The following is a 14,610-nucleotide window of genomic DNA, read 5'->3' as shown; positions in this document are numbered from 1 at the left end:
TACTGGCCACACTTCTGCCACAAGCTAGAGATAAGAAACTGGCCACTGACAAAATGCATCGCTTATCCACATCAGCAAAGGCAGCTTCAAACATGCCCTGCGACGTGATACTCAGATGCCTAACAGTCCGTGACAAGATACAGATACAGATACAGATCATGTCGGCTCTTAAAGGTAAAACACCTCTGGCCTTTGAGTGCACTACCTTAACGTTCTTCCAAGACCTAATGAAAGCTACCCTCATGTGGCGTAAAACTTTAAGCCCTATCATAAGTGGTCTAAGAATGGCAGGCATCACCTACAGATGGGGGACAAACAGATACTTAGTGGTGAACCAGAACGGAACCCAGCACACTCACCTCGATGGAGGAAGCACCCACATTCCTAGAGACATTGGGACTAATGACCCCGACTGCCAACCCACCCCCAAGACCTACCTCGGATACTTTGGACCCTGAACACGTCGGTCGCCCCCTTCATCCCGAGGGCCAGGAGTTCCCAGGCTAAGGAACTAAGACTACCTGTGGGGACTATATTGACGTCAGGCACTTGAACCCCCCCCCCCCCCCAATGGAAGCATATTCCCGATCCTAGCTCAGCAAGTCTAATGACTGCAAAAATGTTCTTGTTCATCCTGTTTTTGTTTAGGATTATAGGCTGCTTTTATGAATTTATTAATACTCACTAAAGTATGACACTATACGCACAGGACAACTCACCTTATACTGTCACAGCATGGCACTAGCTACACACAACATAATTATACCTGGAACAGTTAGTCCCATCAAATGTATAGAATGGCAGCACATACACACTTCCTACCCCCCTGCAACTCCCTTGGTCAGGAGTACCTACACTCATGGCATAGAGTACAACCAACAGCTTGAGTCGCCACACTAAGGAGAAGCTACACCCTATCGCTTTAAGCACCTCCGAAAACATGCTAATGAGACCTCACACTTCTATGCACTAACCACATCCTCATTCGCAACCTCACTAAACACACGCATGTTGACACCTCTGCTACGCTACCTCCTATTTAGCCCCCCGGCATCACGGGACATCGGCCATAGGACCAAGTAGGCGAACTACGCAGCTAAACACACACGGCGAGCCATCTCCCCTACAGAGGGACCTAAGCCCATGTTCAAAGCATGTATAAAATTTGGTGCAATTATCCTGTTTTCCACCCATACCAGGTTACGCATGGTCTTACCTCTACCGAAAATTACTGTTCAAAGTATGGTTTATGCAATACAAAAATAAAGAATAAAAAAAAAGACTGACCCACTCCTTCTAGCCTGCAGAGTCCTACATTTTAGTACTTAATAACTGCATTTAGTCTTCCCAGAACATTAACATGCAGCTCAACTGTGGATACACCAGGATTTGTTTGTTTTTTTTAAAAAAAAATTCATAATCAGCAACAACTCGAATGAGATATAATGTGAAAAGTATAGAATAAATATTTCCTAGCACACTATGCTTGAATTCATGTAAAGTTGTAAGAACACTGTGTTATTAAATAGATATGAAAACAAAAAGTGGATCCATCTATTAAAATGTTAACATCAGAATAAATGTAAACTATTGTTTAACATTTGACTTTATATGAGATGTAACCATTGGCATTGCATTTTCTCTCTGAGAAAATAAATCAGTGTCCATGATATCTTTTTAATATACAAAGAAAGATTGCTGCAAATATTAGTTGGTGTCAAAAAGCATAATGTTTAATTTTTCAGAACATTTCTGCAACACAGCATTGTTATTTTTGTAGCTCTAAAAGAGATCAAGTAACAGCAACCATTAGGACAGGGCTTAGTCAAGCTCAAGATGTGTAATTATGGTTCTCGCAAACATGCGCTGAAAGAATAATTTCAGTTTGTCTCATATGGTATGTTTAAATCTCTAAAGAATAAACATTTCGAGATGTTTGTGTTCAAATAATAACATGATAATGGAAAACTGTCTCCAACAAAGATAAAATCTACAAGAATAAGGCATTATTTCTCATTTTTTATAATTCTAATGAATATAAAAATGAAAAGAAAAGCAATTCTCTAGCACTACTCGCTCTAATGCTGAATCATAGCTTTAAATACAAACTTAAATGTAAGACCTTTAAATTTCCCCTCCTGTGAAGTCATGCTACACTGTGAACCATGGGTCTGCAAAAATGACCTAAAACTTCAACGTCCATGATGCTCTGCCAACCATAAAATTGCCAGTGCATCATGTGACTCACTACCTTTCAAATGCAAATGCTTAAAGAGACAGAATAGTCACCAAAACAACTTTAGCTTATTAAAGCAGTTTTGGTGTATAGATCATGCCTCTGAAGTCTCACTGCTCGGTTCTCTGTCATTTAGGAGTTAAATCACTTTGTTTATGCAGCCCCAGTCACACCTTCCTGGACACTTCATATAAATATCATATATATCATATAAAGAGAGTCATCTAATTTTTACATTTCCTTTTTTGCAAATACTGTTTAACTTAGAATTTTCTTATCTCCTGCTCGTTTAATAGCTTTTAATTACATACCTCCTGTATGTAATTAAAGATCAATTTACAGAGCAGGAGATAAAAACGTTTAAAGAACCTTAACGTCTGATTGAAACCTTTTGCTCTAATGCATGCTTTGTCAGTCACAGCCAGGGCTGGCGTGGCTAGAGTTGCATAAACAGAAACCAACTCCTAAATGGCAGAGCAGAAACTAACTCCTAAATGGTCGAGCAGTGAAACAGAGATATGAACTATACACAGCAATTCATTAATCTAAAGTTTTTTGGTGACTATAGTGTCCCTTTAATATATTCTACTTCCTGCTTTAAAGTTTTCATCACAAAAGCATATAACTTGGACCGCAGACAGCACTAAATACTTAGTAATCTGTTTTACATTCTCTCTGTGTCTTCCAGCCTCATTTCTCTAACTGCAGCATCTTTGCTCCCCAACTTGTTCTACGTATCAAATTGTGTATAGATATGAATAGAAAATGTATCAATATTATAACCAATTATTTTTAATTGTAATTAAATACAGAAAAATATACAGATAAAATGTTATATGTGAACAGCGGCAAGGAGGTACCTTAAGAACTTGAACTTGGCCTTCCGTGGTTATATCTCTAAGAAGCTCGAGGAAAGACTGGGAGAGGTTACCAGCATACATCTGAAATATGGCAAAGGAAATAAGACATCACTAATGGGTAACATTTATGACAACACTATACAAATGATTCAATTAGTTTAGTAGTCTGGCTAACCTGTCCCTGTCTCCTTAGCCCTGTCTCCTTAGCAAGGTTTACATGATAGGGTAATACAGCCTCTAGTAGCGGTCTCCTAGCGCATTGGGGCGCTTGCCGCCCATGTACATTAGGTCGTCCATCAGCTGACGTCATCATAGGAGGAGCCCAAGCCAGCTCTGGGAGACTTTGACTTTGGGTTTTTATCGCTTTACTTGTCCCCGGGAATCTTGGTATTCCTATCACTAAATGTGGCGGAACCAACCTCGCCGCTGTGAACTGGAGAAGCCTGGTTGCTAGCCTCCTGCCCTGTGACTATGACCCTGGGGTGTATTAACCCTTTAAGAAGTGTATTTGGGCACAACGGATTTTGTATGCTGTTCCTGGCCCTTTAAATACTTGGGAGCAGTGTTACAACTTTTAAACTGGCACTTCGAATGCAGTCGAAGTGCCGAAGTCGTCGAAGTGTCGAAGTGGCCGCCATTCGACAAACGAACACGTGGCAGCGGCCATTTTAACTTATTCGAACACGGTCAGCAGTGTGTGCAGCTAAATCTATGGAACGATTTGTGGCTACCCAAATGCACGAACACCGCTGACCCGTACCTTCTTCGACACTGCAGCTGGAGACTAAGTCCCGTTCAAAGATTCGAACGCTCGTTCGAATGGGACTTAGTCGTTTTCAAGGTGTAAAATAGACCGACCGCACAGCCCAAATCCATGGAACTGTTTTGGGCATGAAAAGGTGCCTGCGGTCAGTCAAAAGTGACTTATAACTATCTCCCGAACGGCTGAATGTATTCGTATGATTTTTGGGTATGTTTGTATTTGTAATGTGCTGATTAATAATATGTAACTGTTATCAATATTGGATGTATGGTTTTAGAGTTATAAAAGTTGGGTAAAAAGTATGTTTTAGACTGTACGGATAATTGGGTTACCTCTCAGGCTAAGGGGAGGGAATCTGTGGGATGTAACCATTGTGTGATTGATTAATGTATAAATGTATGTGGGCGTCTCCCTTGCAGGGGAGAATTGCATAAAAGCAGAGTGTGTGGCATTAAACCTGAGTTCTACTTTACCCTCAATTTGGAGTGCCGTCTCTTATTGGGGGAATCTGCTACAAGGGATTGCTATGCTTGCCATACTCCCTTGCTAAATCACTGCTAAGATCTTGTAAGCACTGGTTCCTGTTTTGCTTTCTGGAGGAGTCTACGGTGGTTATGGTGTCTGCTGCAGTGCTTGAAGTCCTCAGGAAATGCTAGGAGCATCCTTCAATGGAGGTACCCAGTCGGGGTGCCAGGTGATCCGTTACACTAAAGTTTTCCTTTAAATAGACATAGTGTTTTATGCACACTTTCTTGGAATTCTTGGATAAAAATAATTATATATATTTTTCTGTACTTCTGCTCTGTCTTCTTGCATCACACAGCACTGGCGATCTTACTGGGAGACTTACTGTCACAATTGTCAATGACAAAATAAAAATATAAAGCAGAATCACAATGTACAGAGAGCAAAGCATCTCTCTAGTTTCTGTCATGGACACAACCTCCAGCTCTGCGAGAAGCAAGAAGTAGAACGAATGATAATGTTGGGATATGCTGTGACAGCAGAAGTTAATCCAAGAATTTATGTCATTATAGCTAGAGTTCTTGAATTACTTACTGTCAATGAAACCCACGTGTCCCCCTACCAATGATGGAACTGTATAATAAACCCAAAACTAAAAGAAGGTCAAATTATACAGGAACATATTTCTGCTCAAATTGTGGCTACTTGGCAAAATGTAGCGTAATGTTCTACAAGAGTTTGCAACCGTTATCGTCTGAAAGTTTTTAAAGCAAACGAACACCTACAATAGGAAGGGATTTGTAAAAGTTATAACATCGTCTAACCTTTTGAAATTGGTCAACACAAAGATTGATAATAAGTAAATAATAATAATACAAATGTTAGAAGTATAATTATTCCATTAAATAATGCCATTATCAATGCTAGAATTCAAGGGAAAAAGCGAAATTTAAATTCTAGTTAAAGGTTATATGATATCAATGGTTTCATGATTATAATTACCATCTCCTGCATAAAAGCTTTACTAAATCTTTTTTATAGTGGTTTTCGTTATATGAAGATACAAATTGGTAGACAAAACACTATAAAGAAGGCTTCTTCATTGAATACATATTCCTGTTAGAATATGGTCTCAAATAAAACATTATTGGTCTCAATAAAACGTAATTGAAGCACTGCCTGTATAACTGATCATGAAGTTTTATGAAGTGTGTGTGTTCCACACTGGAATGTGAACAGTATTCTGATGAGAGAAGAAAAAAAAAGAAAAAAAAAAGGAAAGACTAATGCATATTTTATGTGAATGGATTTTCCTTATCAGAAACTTACGAATTTTTTAAGGACTTTTGTTAATGCAAACTGCAAAGATCAAAATGAATGTAATATAGTAAAGATGTTTTGTGTTGCAGTAAAGTAATCGGTTAGATCTCTATTGTGTTCTGCTATCATGGTCACATGCAGTGGTGTATCCTGGTTTTGTGCTGCCCTAGGCAAATGCCTTGTTTGCCTCGCGGCAAATACGCCCCTGGTCACATGCCATATATATGCCACAAAAATAGACCTTTTCGGTAATTATGTAATGATTTTCTAATATTGAAAAAGTAAATAAGACAAGCACTAACAGGAAAAAAAAAAAAAAAAAAAAAAAGGGGGCCTTGTTTTGTATTGTATACCTGCAAAAATTCAGATGATGCAAAGAAAATATGAGCATTTATGATCTTGAAGCAGATGCGAAGATTTTCAGTACCAAGTTCTATGAAGAGAGGTTAAGAAAAAAAAAATCACATTAAATAGTGTTTTTAAATTAGAAAACTAGGGATTATTACAATATACATGTTTATATATAAAAGCACTGAGAATCAGCAAAATTAACTTAAACATTCGGAACAATTAGCCTGGCATGACTGAAGAAAAAACTATAATAACAAATTGGTAACGTCAATGATTTAGAGAGCTCTGTGTTTGAAAAAGTGAGCTCTCCCATATCTTGCCCCCGCTGCACCCTCATGGGTAATGCAGATAATACACCTCCACAATATCAAAGTGTAAATTCATCAAATCTGGATAGTAATGACAGGATGAAAATGATGGGCTAACCTATCCTGATTTCTTTCTTCACAGAACGCCAAAATAAATTATGCAAATACTCATGACTTATTTTTACACACCATTTGATCACAGAGATTGTATTAACACAACCTTATTTGACAATGTAGTTACTTTTGAACAATGTAGAACATTTAAATGTTTGATACGATTTAAAAAATGATCAGATGATATAATAGTTATTCGCTCTATTGAAGGAATCATTGTAATACAATTTTGCTATTTACCCACACTACCCACACTACCAGACAGGGTACCTGTAATAGTGTCAGACTTAAGAGACTTGTTTAAATACATTGCTTACCTTCATGACTTCTGTATTGATCTAACACATTGATTAAGCCTTTGCTTAGAACAACAGGACATTTAACACTTGGTGGGATGGGTGCTTTGAATTATAGGCACCCAGACCACTTCAGCTTAATGAAGTGGTCTGGGTGCCAGGTCCATCTAGGTTTAACCCTCTCTGCTGTAAACATAGCAGTTTCAGAGAAACTGCAATGTTTACAAATGGGTTAATCCAGCCTCTAGTGGCTGTCTCATTGACAGCCGCTAGAGGCGCTTCCGCGCTTCTCAATGTGATTTTCACAGTGAGAAGACACCAGCGTCCATAGGAAAGCATTGAGAATGCTTTCCTATGGACTGGCTGAATGCGCGCGGCTCTTGCCGCGCATGCGCATTCAGCCAATGACGGCGAAAAGGAGGAGGAGAGATCCCCGCGCCGAGGGAGCCCGGTGAGGGAAAACAGGTAAGATTTAACCCCTTCCACCCCCTAGAGCCCTGCGGGAGGGGGGCCCAGAGGGTGGGGGGGGGGACCTAGAGACCCTATAGTGCCAGGAAAACTAGTATGTTTTCCTGGCACTATAGTGGTCCTTTAAAGAAACACATTGGAATACATTGTGTATTTTTATTTTATATCCAGGAGTGTATTTGCCTTTAAAAGGGAACTAGCTCCCCCCTGGATTTTTAGTATTATGTTAACTCATCCCTATAGTAAACCAATCTGTGTGTATAGTGTTAAAATACAAAACTAAATATAGAAATCCACAGATCTTTATGCTGCAACTGGGCCCCTCCACCTTAGCTCCCTGTCAATCATTCTAAGACACTGTCCTTTGCACCAGGCAGTCAGCAGACAGAGAAACAAAATAAAACCATGCTGATTTCCTGTCCTTATTTACAGCGTTTGCCCAAGCTTTGTCTTGTCTGAAGTGGAATATGATGGAATTTGATACATTTAATATGAATATAAAATAAAATGGAGTATCACACGAATATAGAGTAACAAACATTCTAGGTGATATCCAATATTTTATTCAATAGCAAATTCCAGAGAAGTGACAGTTCCCTTTTAAACCAAAGTACATTGTTTGTTAACAAAAATAATGGCTAAAATATTATAAGTCTTAATATAAAGATACCATTATGAATGATAGCAACAATAAGAAGATTATTTGAAATCATTATCTACCATTCCATGTCCTAAGTACCATTTTCTTTTTTTAGTTTTAAAAAAAGAAGAAAAAAAAAAGAAAGAAAAGAAAAAGCTACTAAATGTTCAGACCTCTTTTCTTTAATTAGGAGGTGAATTTTAAGTTGAAGATTTGACAGCAGTCAGGCTAACCTATACATTCTATGTGTATTAGAAGCAAATGGACCGCTATCAGCATATACGGTAGATATATCAATAAATAGCTTGGGCTTTTCAAATTAGTTCTATTTTAGAAGGTGTCCATCAAACAGTGCTGGAAACACAAAGATAATTTAAAATCAAGAGTTGCTATAATTATCTTGGGCTTGAGCCTTTACTGATGCCTTCCTTTTATTACAGGCATTGCCAAACAAGATAGGAGTCTCAGAAGACTCTGAGAAATTGAGTTAACTCGTATAATTAAGTGTGTTGATAATGGTCTTTTAAAACAAATCAGCAATAGTTTAATATTCAACAATGGAGATTTAAATAATCGGAATTAATGACAAATGACTAGAAGCAGCGAAGCATTGCTAGTAACGTTTCTTATGCCCATTTGTTTAATAAATTGTTAAAAAAACATTATTCAATAAGCTGCAGATTACAATTAAATTATTAGAATATGCTCTATAAATATATGTTTTGAACAGAACTGGGACTTTCATGTTACCTAAGAGTAGAAATTGGCTTTCTTCTAAAACCGGTAAAAGGAGTAAAGATAAAACTATGATCCATGAAAAGTGAATCTATTAAATAATACTGAAGAAATTTAGAGTAAGTGTGTGTATATGTTTATATATGAGGTCTGTCCGGAAAGTATCCAGCCATGTAATATGAAAAATAGAGACATTTATTGAAAAAGATGCAACATACAGGAAACATTGTATATAGAACAATACCATCTCAGTCCCCTTCAAAGCAGGGACCTCACACAGTTCTCCCAGCTTCCAATCCACTCTGCAAACTCCTTTGTTGGAAAAGCCATCAGCTGTCTCCTATTTACCTGAATCTCATAAACGGTCTGAAATCGCTTCCATTTCAAAGGTGATTTTAGTTTTGGTTTCTCTGCCATTTTTTAAGCGTTTGTGATGCACTTTCATTTGCTCTGCACTCATTGCATTGTCTCAAAGCCCTCTGAATCATCTGAATAGTTTCCGTGGAGGAATGTTCAAATGTAACGCAAACTTTGATGCAGATTTGTTACTCTACTCGCTCAGTAATTTTGAATGCGACGGTCACACAGTACACATGTTCACTCAACAGCATCTAGCACCCACACTGACTAGAACACTGGAGTCGTCATTGTTCACGCATGCACATTCCAGTCCACTCTCCACAGCTGCCAGGTTACATTGGTGTCATACACACATACTACTAGAGGATACTTGCAGCATTATGTAATGCTGTTACTATATATATATATATACACACATATATATGTGTTGTCAGTTACTTGATTTAGTTGATAGATACATATATTCATCTATCAAGTAGCTGACAGTATTACATGATGCTGCAAGTATCCTCTAGTCTCTTAACAAAACACATAGTAATTATTCACTGAATTGTGATTTGTCCAGAATTCAAAGGGACCAAAGTGGCTGCAGAAAAATGTAGCGGTTCTAGCATATAATTTGAGATTCACCTGACAATTGACGAACTTGCACTGCATTAACTCACTCCCGTGAGAGGCATAAAATTTTTTCTTGCATAAAAATACTCCAAATTAAAAGACAAAAATAGATTTAATATAATTGAAATATGGTATTTTGGCAAAGCCACAAGGAACCTCTCTGTAGAAAGCAATAGAAAGCACACCACTTGCTACTGACCACAGAAAATTGGGATTTTATATAATAAAAGGTGTATGAAATGAATGAGAAAGTGAAGTAATAATAAATTGTAAAAGGACCTGGTACATGGCCCCTACTATTTTTTTCTTTTTGCTCATGTGAGGTGGAGTGAAGGGTAGTAGGAATGGTTACATAATGACAATTATAACTGGTCCAGGGGATGCTCAGTCATTTTGTTCTATACTCAAAGAGTGAAACCTCTCACACCCTCATTAGGCATCCAAACCATCCTTATTTTGAAGGGACAGACCTGCTTTTCGGTCTGTCCCACCATCCTGACTTAGTTCCCCTTATGTGCCGTTTTTGGAGACACTAGAACCCTACTGAGTTCTAGTGCCGTGGGGACAGTGCTCCCTGCAGGGTTTGCCATGAATGGATTGGCCTTGTAAGATTGATACACAGCCTGGCATGCATTCACACTAGGCTCACGTGCCAGTAACACAAGCTGAACCGCTCCTTTCCTGGCGGTTTCATCTACTTTGGACAGAGCCAGTTTTGTGATTGCGGCACTGGCCAACTCTTTACCACTCTCCCAGTGGTGTCCCAAGTCTTTGATTGCTGGAGTTAGGAGGTGTGCCTCATTAAGATACAAAATTATTCACAGTGTATGTCCAGTCCTCTGGTCATGCCACTCGAGAATTCATACATTTAGGATAATTAATAAAATAGTGTATTAGTACTAGGGTTTTTACGCATGCCCTGGGCAAGTTATTTTTGAGTTAGGAGACCTACTACTCAATAATTATATAATTATCCACCCCACCAGACATTACTCATTGTTTGTTGCTTTTCAGACTGGATGAATGAGTAGATTATATTCACTGGGTTAATCGCCTTTGAATATTGCCTCTAACCCATCACATACGGGTTGGAGTAAGAGAAAAACCACTAACCAAGCCCCTTCATAACTTTTGTCCCACCATTTATTTACTTTTTTTCTAATCTGAGAGAGTGCAGCTTACATAGAAACATAGAAGCATAGAATGTGAGGGCAGATAAGACCCATTCGGCCCATCTAGTCTCCCCAATTTTTTAAATACTCTCATTAGGTCCATGGCCTTATCTTATAGCTAGGATAGCCTTAAGCCTATCCCACGCATGCTTAAACTCCTTTACTGTGTTAACCTCTACCACTTCAGCTGGAAGGCTATTCCATGCATCCACTACCCTCTCTATAAAGTAATACTTCCTGAAATTATTTTTAAACCTTTGCCCCTCTAATTTAAGATTATGTCCTCTTGTTATGGTAGTCTCCTGCTTTACGGTGTTTATTCCCTTTATGTTTTTAAATGTTTCTATCATATTCCACCCTGTCTCGTCTTTCCTCCAAGCTATACATGTTAAGATCCTTTAACCTTTCCTGGTAAGAAAAGGTGCTTGACTCACTCATGTTACATACTTAGATGTAACCATAGCTTTATGTTTTGCTTAATTTAATTTATTTTGAAGTTTGGTGAAAAATACGTACACCATGTATTCTTATGACATTTTGCAAACTCAGCACTAATCTTGGAAAATTACATATGCAAGAATTGGTGACCTATGCAAGAAATTCAAGCCACAAGCTTGAGGATTTTTAGGCTTTGTGACCTTTATATTGTCCCAGTAACACTCCAGCTCAAGTACATAATATTTACCAAAACACTTAGTAAGCTGTAGTTAGTAAGAACTGCAGTGATAAAGGTACAACATTAATATTTGAGGTCCCTACTAAACAGTTTAGTTCAATTTATATATGCTAAGTATTAGACAAAGTCCTACCTGGACGGGGAACAGTGCTTTCAGTTTCCTACTTGCATGAGATTGTAGTGAAGAGATGTAGGCGGGGGAGAGAGTGAAGGACTGCACTGCAGGGGGCGATATTGCAGGGATGTATTCAAAGCATGCAGCTTGGGGAGAGCTGCCCCATTGTGAAGCACCCACTGCCATTGAAACACTGTGATATGAGCATTTTTCACACTTTTCACCCTCTGTGATAATACAGATCTGTTTATTTGTCCCTTCAATTCTAACACACACTGTTGCAGTGTCACAGTGTGAAAAACGAAAAGACAGTGTCTGACAGCTCACCCCCTGCTTATACATTGCTGCAGTGTATTCAACGTCCTCCACGAAACTTCAGAAGCACCAGGTTTAAATAATGCAGCAGGCACAGATTAATAAAGGAGGCTCTGACCAGGAGAAGTGGAGTTCTGCCAACTCCAGCCCCTGGTGATAACAATCTGTGACAGTACTGAAAGATGGACCAGAAAGCAGATCTGTCTCTTTGGGTAAAGGTGTAAGTTTAGACAGTAAAGTTAAAGCAAAATTTGACCACAGGAACCGCACTCACTCCCAGCGGCCACAGGTGCTCTGGAACAGGACCAGCAATCCCAATACGACAAGGCAATAAGAAAGATTCCAGGCACTCCAAATGTGAACGCCGTAGGCAGATTTATTGCAACAAAGTGAAAAGCAAAGTTTCGACCCACCAATAGGTCTATATCAAGTAAAGTTAAACACCACAACCCCCTCCCTCCCCCCGCCACCCCCACACACACATACAAAAGAAAAAAGCTGAAAATGTAATAAACAATATTATTTGTACAAAACCAACATAAGGAAACCACTTCCACTTTACATGGGAAGCATCTGTGGCCACCGACCAAACCTACGCAATGCTCTCAAAGGCAAGTAATGCCATCTCAAGCTCACCTTTGTGGTCCTCACAGATAGTGTAAGCATCAATTAACAGGATTTACATGCAGTTTGTTGTATTTAAGTAACACTTCTGTCCTGTGAGATTTACAGTTTGTATTTTATTACATCTGTATTCAGCACTTCAATGTCTTTTGTTTACATTCATGCTAACAATATTAAATGCACAATAAACTCTTGGCATGCTTCGTATTTAAGAAATGAGTAAAGCACTGTCTAATCTAAGAAACCAAATCTAGATCAGAAAAAAAAGTGGTTACATTAAATCAGGGGGATGAAGTGCTTTAGTTCCTATGGACTTCCCCACAAGCAGAAAAGAAGGTTAGTCATGATATGTGTCATATTGCTTCAAAAAGCTTAATCCTGGTAATCCCACCGCCTTAATTTTATTAGAAAAAATGAGATAGTTTCCCAATAACTATTTTCACGGAATGGTAAAAGAAATTCCAATTAAGAGCATTTTCAAACTAATTATGATGCTGTCTTACCAAGCAAAGGAGACATGTTCTGAAATATTCGGAGGAGTTCGAATGTTATCGTTGGACAATTTTCCAAGGTCACTAACCTAGAAAGAACAGTAAAGATTAGATGAATCAAATACATAAATCTAACACACATTAAATATTGGCAGATAAAGCTACGTTTAATTGAATGCATACATTGATTTACTTTATACTGTATGTGTGCACAGCCAAACTTTATATAATGATGGTTGGAAAATGCTATGCTCAGCTCTATTTTTATGAAGAAGTCATGCAGAGTGGTAATGAATCTGTATTTTAAAAGAATGATTTAAAGAATACACAAAATAACGTAACACCCCCCCCCCCCCAAAAAAAAAAAAAACACAGATGAAACAGCTCTGCTTCAAAACATCTCTGGTGATCCGACTGGGTCAGTAAACTTCTAAACTAATACAATGAGAAATTAAAGAACTGTGAGGATCTCACTGACCCTTAAATCTTAAACTATCAATCAGATCCTATGGTTAAAGCATTTTCTTCAAACCAAGAAAGTAGTAAGCAATGGCACAGAGACAAAATTATCATAAATGATATGTTTTGGTGACAGAGTATAGAAATATATGACTGCTCAGTGAACCTAGGCATTGCAATGGGGGGGGGAGGGGGGAGAGTGTGCTTTTCTATATTATTTGATGCTACGTCCATCATCTATACCATATTCTCATTGATTTTAGTATAACCTTGATCCTATCCAAGCCATTTAGTTGTTCACCTTGCCACTAAACTACTACGTTTTATACCATGGATTGCTGTCCATAGATTTGTATTATTATTATTAGAATTTCTATATCACCAACATCACCAAAACAATACAAATTAAGCACCATAACAATCTATGCTCATCACATAAGTTATAGAGCACGAGATACTTGATCGGTCGTTAGTTTGGGTGACAAACTGTGAATAGGGCTGCAAATTGGCAGACAGCACTTGCAGTATGGATGCTATCAGCTTATTCACTAGTTCCACTAGTTCAGTGTTAAGAATGGAACTGCAGCCCAGGTCCGGTTCTTACATTTCTGGACACACTTCTGGACAAGTGTCTGCAACTGGCAGATTAACTATATTTAATTGGAAGGAAGAGGTTGGAGTTGTTGGGATTATCTTTTTTGGGGGGGAGTCATATAACGAACCCACACACTGATAGCAATTAAGAAAATATTCTCATTAGAAGTCATTACTTCATGATGAATGGTTATTAGCCAGTTGTGTAATACAGAAGATAGATGGAGTCCCATCTCTCCCAATGACAAGGGCATGCAGCTAGTGGAGAGAGAAGTTGCAAAAAAACATTTAGAGGTTTCTTTCACAACATCCCTATAATGCACATTTTTTTAAGCTTAATGCATATTATGTAAGTGCTTTTCCCTCTATATTATCTTCTCACTTTCTTTGGCTTTCTTTTCAATTAAATTTTACTGAACATTTAAAAAAAAAAAAAAAAAATACATTAACCCCGTAAGGACCAAACTTCTGGAATAAAAGGGAATAATGACATGTCACACATGTCATGTGTCCTTAAGGGGTTAAAAACAAAATAAAAAGGTTTTTATTATACATTTCTTTGGTTTTATAATTTACACGGTTTTCTCTTTCCTTTTCTCAAAAGTTTAATAATGGATAATAACACTAATG

General features: G+C 38.1%; 1 protein-coding gene across 1 annotated transcript in view; it reads right to left on the bottom strand.

The window, feature by feature from the left end:
- IPO11 (importin 11) overlaps nt 1-14,610 on the bottom strand; it is a 417,607-nt gene that overhangs the window by 228,456 nt on the left and 174,541 nt on the right. The window contains exons 22-24 of the mRNA XM_063454060.1: nt 12,940-13,016; nt 5,998-6,077; nt 3,097-3,177 (exon numbers count right to left, since the gene is read on the bottom strand). Of these exons, the coding sequence (XP_063310130.1) occupies nt 3,097-3,177; nt 5,998-6,077; nt 12,940-13,016 (238 nt within the window). The remainder of the gene's footprint in view (nt 1-3,096; nt 3,178-5,997; nt 6,078-12,939; nt 13,017-14,610) is intronic.

This window comes from Pelobates fuscus, chromosome 5 (genome assembly GCF_036172605.1).
Source record: "Pelobates fuscus isolate aPelFus1 chromosome 5, aPelFus1.pri, whole genome shotgun sequence".
NCBI classification, from domain to species: Eukaryota; Metazoa; Chordata; class Amphibia; order Anura; family Pelobatidae; genus Pelobates; species Pelobates fuscus.
This window is presented reverse-complemented; position numbering and strand designations above follow the sequence as displayed.